The following is a 9,251-nucleotide window of genomic DNA, read 5'->3' on the forward strand; positions in this document are numbered from 1 at the left end:
CTCTTTGATATCCATATAATGTGAAAACTTCTCTCTTTGCCTCATCATAAATAAACACAGCCATGACAGCCTCATTATAGGCAATCAATATTGCTCGCAGCGATAAAAATGACTAGCTGGCAGGCGGCTGATGTGTTTGGGGTTGGGATAACACTGGGCCAGTGTGGGACAATATGATGGAGAATCACTAACATTAATCACTTTAACAAAGGAGATTACACAGTCTTGTTTTATTAGAAATTTCCCGCAGGGCAAAGAGAGGGAGAGCAGGTCGGTAAGGAATATACTGCACGTAGCTGCCCAGCACAGGTTTGCTCTGCAGTTAAGTTAGAAAAAGGTCAAACTGAATCCGAGAACATCCTTTACACCTTAAGGCTAAGAACCATGTACATAATGAGTATTAGTGGAAAGGGGCTGTGCAATTATACAAAAGAGCTGTCAGACACTCAAATGAATGAAAGCGTTCTTTAGATGATCAAGGTCGAGCAGCTACTATTCATTTGGGTTATTTATCTTATTTTCACAGCAGGAGAGAGGAGAGAGGATATATATACCAAACAGGAAGACTCCCATAGGCTAAAGTCTTTTAAACAATGCAATAACTGACTTTTTTTCTGTCCACTTAAGGTCAGTGAAAACTAGTTGTGATAAACTGAGCATCATTCTTTAAGTTTGTATGAAAAACCTTTTAGTAAACATTTGCTTCTGCTGCTGCGTTTGGCGAATGGAAGTCTACTACTATCTTTTAGCTTGTGTATGTATATATATGTGTGTGCCTGCCTCGTGTTTGGTGCTGTAAAAGTTGCATGCCAGACAGCTAAACAATCTGAAACTTCCTATAAAGCTATTTAAAGACGAAGTGAGCTGCAGATTCAAGTGAAAAATTTCTGTATGTTCCCTTTCACGTTGTCACATTATTTTCACATCGTCATATGTCACATATTTATTATAAAACTACTGAAGCAGTTCTTAATTTTTAATGCTACGCGTACAAATAATTTAATTTTGTTTCCCCTGGAGACAAATGCTGTTTGAGAGAAGAATTATCACTAAGGTCATCAGCAGAAAGATAATAGGACCATACTGACACTCTCGCAGGTGCCATTATTCTACATTGAGTACAAAAGGAAGGACATAGACAGGTATTTTCCAAGGAAACAGAGCCCAATATAGCTCCCATTTCCAGTAAGCATACAACACAACAGGGTCTGACCTCATACGCAGCCCCTTATAGAGACAAAGACACACAAAAAACCTTGTGCAGACAGTCTTATGAGCTGCACTGTTCAGATCATCTCAGTATATCCTTTAAAAGGGCTGCATTGTGATTTAAGATTTTTTAATTTTTATTTTAAGTATTGTTATTTGCTCAGTTAATTCATTAATCCTTTATTTATTATTAATCTATAAAATGTCAAATTAATCAAAAAATGTCAAATGTCAAAAAATCAATCAATTAAAAATAATAATAATCAATTTTTGTTTAAGTAATTTTTTCAGCATATCAAATCTCTCTCTTTTTTTAAATTTACTTTTTTGAATTTATGTTAACTGAACATTTTTTATTTTAAACCTTTTACTTGAAGACACTATCTTGGGCCATCCAGCATTTTTCAGTATATTCTGACATTTTATAGAATAGATTCAATAATAATAAAAATGAATTTTATTTTTGTCTATGCTAACTAGTGCTTAACTAATCAATTAGTTCATCAGAGCAATTTGTGAACAAATTTTAAATTGATTCAATTTTTAACACAACAGGTTCAACAGGTTTTGTGAATGCTGAAGTCTAGACAATAAATAAATGAATGAGAAATGATGAAGAGGCAATGAAAATAATTACTAGTTAGACATTCAAAGTGAATTGAAATGCTGTCTAACTGTCTTACTTAACTTGATGTTGATGTTACTTACTTAACATCAGCTATCACACAATTGAAGCCTCGGGTCAGTGCAGAGGAGCCAACAGGATGCGTCTGTAACACTCAGCTGACCACATGTGGCTGCATCCTATGCGAACCTCTGCTACAATGAGCCACAAATAGCTTATAATTACGGTGGGAAGCTCTAATTATGGACTTTTGAATGTGCGTACCTACAGGATGAGACACCAAAAGTCTATAGCCTCAGCCTTGAGTTATAGTGGAACTGTAAAAACACACCAAAAACTATTTGTGAGAAAGTGAAACATCATACCAACTGAAAAAGACATCAAAAATACATAGAATACAGCTTCACAGCAATCAGTGCCTAGGTCAGAACAATTTACTCCTGAGTTAGGCAACAGGGACAAGACCCAGCCAAGATCCATGCCTGGCTGCAATGTTACCCAAGTTATTAACAGAGACTGAGCCAGACAGTGGAGGGAATTTTACAGCACTGGAGAGCAACTCTCTCTTGACAGCCAGCTCTCTCACTGGCACAGCAGATCTAGCTAGAGAGGCGATAAATCTCAGGAGGAATACTGAATACATGATGGAGGCAAGTAATACGTGGAGGAGAAAGAGGAGAAGGAGGACGAGGTGGTGATAACACTGTCGGTAACACATCTATTCTCACAATAAAAAAAAAGGAGAAAGAGCAAGAGTGGTAGTCACTCATTAATCGGACAGATGATGGAAAATGCAGACCAATAAATCACTCTTGCAGGCTGGTAAACAAGAAGCACTTTCACTCGACCTTGTTTCTTGACTGGTAAGAGCACTGATTTCCAGGCCAATATAATGTGCGCACAAGTCCCAGAGGTATAAAATCTTTTGATAGTTTCTGTGCACAAATTATTAATGCATGCACCTGAATTGTTCATTTCTGTGAAATACCAGTTCATGCCTGCAACGCACTGTGCAAAATCAGATGTACAGGCTCCAAGGAAGCACATTCAGCATCTATTGAAACAAAAATAAACCTGAAATGCTAATTCAAAAGGGCAGATGAACACCATCTGCAATATCTTAGTCAGACACTGTCACTTCACATGGTGATAATGGATCAGCATGCCTTAAATGATGAAAAGAGCCATTAAGCCAATATTTAGTTCTACTGGGGTGATTTGCATAAATGTATCAAATAAAAACTGCAGTAAAGTAGTTTAGAAGCAAGAAAGGGACAGGACAAGATAGAAAGGTGAAGATAAAGCTGCAGGCAAATCACTATTAGAGAAGACGACAGTTGTATTAAGTTGTAAAGCAATCCCTAGGGTTCAGTGCGAGGTTAAGAGAATAGGACACATTGAGGACGTCTGGAAGACAATGTAATTGAACAAGAGAACAAAGACTGGGTAGAGACAGGGTGGAGGGGAGGATGGAAAAGAAGATGGCTTCTGTCTGTGATGCAGTCACATAATACTAACGCCACAAAGGACACTTAGAACTGACTCAAAACTTGCAGCCCATCTGTGCTGGATGAAATTCATGATGCTAAAAACCAGTGTTGACCTTGACCAATGCAAATGCTCCCCTGCCACTGGGGTAAAACTGCAGGCATAAGTAGACATCTCCTCTAGGGAGGGGAGAGAGGCATTATGGGACATAAACTTGAGAACTTAAAAATGCCTAAAACGTCTGTGTGTTCATGGGGGAGTAATTGCAGCAATAAATCTCACCGTTGCAGCCAGGTTGTAGAACTGCTGCTGACCTTGGAGTTATATTATTCTTGTACAAACAAACTCTACCTTTTTTATACTGCAAGCCAAATTAAAAAAAAGAGCTGTTGACATTAAGTAAGACTGGGAAATGCAGCAACATTTATATCTCTACTTGGCATGGTCATTTATGCTATATTTTTACAGAGCACTTACCTTTGAGCTGGTCAGCCACCACACTCTGTCCTATTCTCTCAATGACTTGTCCGCCTTCATGCTGGTAGCGGTCATCTAGGAAGTTAGCGGTAGCCTGTGACAGGTGGACCTTCCCAGCCACTCCCAGCTGCTCCATTAGGTTGGCCAGGTTGACATCATTAGACCAAACATCAAACTTGAAGCGTTTCATGCCCAAGATACCACACAGTACAGTGCCTGTGTGGACCCCCACCCTCATGTTTACCATCTCCCTCTTCTCCTGGCAGAACTGTTCAATAGCCTGAATCATGCCCAGGCCCATCTCCACGCAGCAATAAGCATGGTCAGGTCTGGGTTCAGGACAACCAGCCACGCAGTAGTAACAGTCTCCTAAAGTACTGATCTTTTCACAGCCAGTGAGCTCACAAAGTCGATCGAAACGGCCAAATAAATCATTTAGAAGCCCAACAAGAGCATGAGCAGACTTGTTGGCAGACATTTTTGTGAAGCCCACAATGTCTGCAAAGAGGATGCTAACAGGCTCCATCCGTTTCATGTTGAAGGGTCTGAAGATGATCTGGCCTCGAGGGATGGAGGTTTTCTTGCGTTTATGGTTTTTAGGACTGGAGATGGCAGCCGCTGCACCACTGGTGGAGTATCGTTTAACAGAATTATCACCTATCTCCTCATCACCCTGCTTCATCAGTTCATCAGCCACGATTCTGGGCATGACAGAGTGTATCATTCGCTCCTTCAAGGCTTTCTCAACCTCCAGATCTTTGCCATGCATGATAGCTTGACCCACCTTAAGAAAGGTGCTGCGTGACCGCACCTCAGACATGATGAATAGGTGGATGCCAATGACGTGGGCACATAGGTGGAGCAGAGCTTTCGCTGGGCCCAGCCAACTTAACGTATCCCAGTCTGACTGAGTAGCTAAAGTCCAGTTATCCCCTGCCTGTGTTAGGTGCAGCCAGCCCAAACTCTCAAAAAAGACAGAGTAGAGAAACCCGAGCAGGACAGAAGCATAGAGGCGAACATGGAGAACACTGTATAGCAACAGAAGAACCTCGATGCAGAGGGAGAAGGTGCCGACAGGAGAAAGACAGGGGGACCAGGTGCTACCTGCCACAAGCTTGTCATAGGACAGGTTGTATGTTGGCCCCATGCCACTGAACTCTTCCACATCAATTACAGGTGTGGGAGCCTCTGGGTCCCTGAAGCTTGATGTCTGGATTTGAGGGGCCAGGGTCAGTATGAAGGTTACAAGGATGAGCAGCAGAGATGCTTGGTTGTAGCAGCGAGAGTAGAGCTTAGTAAAAGTTAAGAGGAAGAGGAGGAGGCAGAAAAGGAGGAAGGATGCTGTGGGAAGGAGAAAGGCAGTCCTGTCACAGCGAGAAGGGTTGGCAGCAAAGTACAATCCCCAGAGGAGGCCAACAGCAACCAGGTAAAAGAGCACGTAGCGGAAGCGCCGCTGGGTCTGTGGGAAACAACGTTCTCTACAGGCCTCCTCCAGGATCGAAGAGTCAAACTTTGGGTCCCAGAAATGACCAGCAGATCTCTCAAATAGCTGAGGCATCTTCTTATGTGCGCGAAAGCTCTTGACCACCGGTCTCCTGACTCCGGACTCTCCAGAGCTGCAGCTGGAGGAGATACTGTACTTGCAGTGCTTGGATCCCCCAATGAAGCCTCCCCCGATTGAACCGAGCGGCCTGCCTCCATGCCTTTGTTTGACACTACTGCCAATCTTCACTGAGACGCCTCCATCTCCACTTGAGTCACAGCTCACTTCTGTGTTGTGAGGCAGCAGTTGTTGATGTTGGGGGGACGCCATGTTGCTTTTTAATTTATCCAAAATCAAAGACGAGGACAGAAGGGACAGTTACTTTAAAGACAAAGTAGATCAGTAGAAGTATTAGACGAAGAAGAAGTAAGGCAAAGTATGAGGCCACAGTGTCACAACTGAAGCAATTATGTTTAACTATTAAAAATGAAAAAGGAGAGCACAAACAAAAACCTTTTCGGAGAAAAGTCCACTCAGTTAGCAGTGTAGTAGTGGCTGTAGAAACACCAGCAGACCTTTCAAAGATTTTGAATAGTTCATTATTGCCCCTCTTGACGTCAATCCCTGCATTCCTCTACATTCCCGTCTGTTTTGACGCACTTGAGACTACAAGGTTCACTCGCTGTCTGCTCTGTTCCAGTCCAAGTCCAGTTTGCTGCTTACACACCGTTTCACTCATTGGAAAAATATTTGCGGAAACTCTTAACTTTGGAAATTAAATGTTCTTGAGTTGTGATGACCTTAAATATGAGTGTTGAATATCAAACGTGTTGTTACGTGCGCTGCAGCCAGTTTGGGGGCATGTCCCGCTTATTCATTCAGTTTTTTGGTTCCACTCAGTTCCACTGAGAATACACAGCAATGCCTCCGAAACCTCACCACATTTTGTTTACAGGTCTGAGGAAAAACTTCACCCAAAACACATCCTCCGCAGCGTTTGCTTTGACTCGAGATCTGCTGTTTGCCGTCTTGATTGAAAAGGCCAGCTTTTAATTTTAAGGCGCAGATCGACTCCAGATAACGGGAACATGAGCGCAAAAACTGCCATCAGAGCTTTTATTTATACCCACATGCTTCTTGCTGCAGGGCCTAATCGTGACTATTTCCGTGGACAGAGCCCCGTCCTTTCCTGACTTTCTACTCCGGAGTCTCCAAACCCAGAGGGGATCGTTTGCACGGAGGTCTGCAAGGAGACACATGCATGAGAAGCGGAGCGCAGAAAATATCCGATAAACTGCTGGGGGTTTTTTTATATTGCGAGAGCTTAGCTGTCAGTGACTCGTGTGTAAACACACTCCTCCGGGGCTATGCACCAACCAGTCTTGGTTCAGAGTTAATCGGTGTAGCTTTTTGGTATCCACAGTCACACCAAATGTCGCCAAGTCACAGTGCGCCCAAGAGACTGTCCAGATATCCTGAGCATGCCGGCTCCGGGCTGTATAGTGTGTCAGCTGAGAAAAAGCCTTGAGCAGACTACGTGAAGTGTGGTCCAGTCCGTCCTTTTCTCTGAAGTAAAGTTTGCCCAGGGCAGCTCGGTCCCCCCTCCTCTAAAGGGCAGACCACGAAAGCCCGAAGAGAGTAGGGCTAATTAAAAGGTCTCCACCTCCACGCTGCACGTCCCCCACACCAACAGTCCCACAGGTCAAAGCAGAGTGCTGCCCTGATCCGGACACTTTTCATTGAATTGCACGGGACACACAAGAGAATATCTTCACAATGCCAAACAATTCCCCTTTAATCCCGGACAAATATGATGAATTAAAGGCTGCTGCGTCGTCCAACCTTTCCAATCCCTGCATCGTCCACAGAGAGAGATCAGATTGTCTTATCTCCGTTATCTGACCATTACCTTTGCGCGATAGCAGCGTCGACACCTGCATGCAATGTTGTTATGTTGTGCTATCCAGGCGCGGTGGGTAACGCAGTGGCCGCAGCCGCCACCATCTTCTGTGCGCTGACAACCGTCCAGCCGCGAGAGATGTGCGTGTGTGTGTGTGTGTGTGTGTGTGTGTGTGTGTGTGTTGAGAGAGAGAGAGAGAGAGAGAGAGAGAGAGAGAGAGAGAACAGAATAAAGATGATTTCCGTTTTTTTTCTTTCAAAATAAAACCCACCCCATGCGCGTTTAAGGTCTAATAAAACTACTTCAGTGACACCATTTACCGAGCAACGTAAGGCACAGCTAAATTAAGAAGCCATGATCATCTATGTATTGTTATTTTTATTGTAAATTACATCATTCAAATCCAACCTACTGACTGCATGCAAATCTCATGCAACATCTAAGAAGACTACATGGCTCTAACTAACCCTTGCCCTCAGTTGAGCCTTTTATAAAATCATAATTTCAAAAACATTTAAAGGTCCAGTGTGTAAAATGTAGGGGGCTCTAAGAGTATGACAGAAATTGAATATGATATGCATACATGTACATGATTTATTTCTTTATATTTCTTAATATGTGTGTATAATCACCTGGAAATGAGCATTGTTATGTTTTTGTTACGTTAGAATGGACATTTTATTTTCACAGATGCTGCAGGTTCCCTTCCACAAAGTCCACCATGTTGCTTTAGGCTGTAAACACATTTATTTCTGCTGTGAAGTTGGGCATTTTAATATAAGCGCTCATGGAGGTTGACTCAGTTTTGCAGCCTGTCTCAAGCGGCTGCTCAAGGAATTACAGTTTTTAGCACTTGGCTGCATCTCCCAGCACTGGAGGTTGATACCACAAATCCTGCACACTAGTCCGTTAAGGTTTAGTTGTTTTGATGTTTACACAGTTGATCCCTGCAAGTTGTTTGGCAGCACTTGCAACTGTTGTGAAATAATTTCCAGATTCTTTAAAAAAATTTCTTGGCTCTAACCATCATTGTAAGAGTGAAAATCATTAATTGGGATTCCACACTCACAAATAAAACCTAAACTGTCTGTGGACCTTTCAGACATTTGATTTTCTAAGGAGTTTCCTTACTGTGTGGCATATTTTAGCCCCAACCCAGAAAGTGATTTAAAACGAAATTGTCGTTTATTTCGAAAATAATTTCCATGTGCTTCCGTTTTGGTGTTTGAAGTTGACTTGACGCTGCTGTCTGTGTTTGGCGAGCAGAGGGGAGGAAAAGATGAGAGTGATGGGAGGGGTACAGTCGAGGTACGTGCACGCACCCGGTGAAGAAAGAGACTGAAAGGTAACGAGCACGTGTCTGGGGAAGGGTGGGGACGTCTTTTTTTTTTTTGGACCGCAATGAGCCCACCCCCCTCCTTCAGTTCAGCGAGGAAGCCCCTCCACCTTTTTATCTTTAACAGTACTGTACCTTTAGAATAAACTCTGCTTTATTCTGTGTGGTTGTAAACATCTGCCTTGGGATGATAGTAAAAGAAAAACGAGTGTTCGTCGAAGAAATATAATTATGGGGGATATAATTAAATTTCAGAGAAGAGAAATATAATTATGGGGGATATAATTAAATTTCAGAGAAGCCGAAGTGCCCTAAAAATACAAGGTCATTGTAAATGTAATAGACATATCGGGTTGTATTAACGTAATTATGAATTATGGAAATATTCAATTAACAAAGTCAGCACATAAAAACAGAATTCTGTTTTGCACACTGAAATGTTTCAGGACCAGCGAGATTTGTTTTTTTGTTTTGTTTTTTTAAAGTGCCTTTGCAGAGATGCGACATTAATCCACAGTCTGCACAGCACAGCCTGGTAGAACCTGGAGAAACCATTTATTCTCACTTCAACAGCCTGAGAAAAATATTAATCAGCAGCCTTCTGTAGTCAGTGCAGTGGTTTCACAGTTGAATATTATACTGGGAGGGATTGTGCACATGCAGCTGCACCTGCATGTAGGGATCAACAGGAGCTCATTATTTATGAGAGGAAAGCAAAAAATTCCTTCAACAT

General features: G+C 42.4%; 1 protein-coding gene across 1 annotated transcript in view; it reads right to left on the minus strand.

The window, feature by feature from the left end:
* The window catches only part of adcy9 (adenylate cyclase 9), a 30,739-nt gene extending 23,402 nt beyond the window's left edge, over positions 1-7,337 (minus strand). Inside the window, exon 1 of the mRNA XM_019258043.2 lies at positions 3,800-7,337. Coding sequence (XP_019113588.2) covers positions 3,800-5,612 — 1,813 coding nt within the window. The 5' untranslated portion in view covers positions 5,613-7,337. The remainder of the gene's footprint in view (positions 1-3,799) is intronic.
* Between the last annotated feature and the right edge of the window lie 1,914 nt (positions 7,338-9,251).

The sequence above is a fragment of the Larimichthys crocea genome, chromosome XII, assembly GCF_000972845.2.
Source record: "Larimichthys crocea isolate SSNF chromosome XII, L_crocea_2.0, whole genome shotgun sequence".
In the NCBI taxonomy this organism is placed as follows: Eukaryota; Metazoa; Chordata; class Actinopteri; family Sciaenidae; genus Larimichthys; species Larimichthys crocea.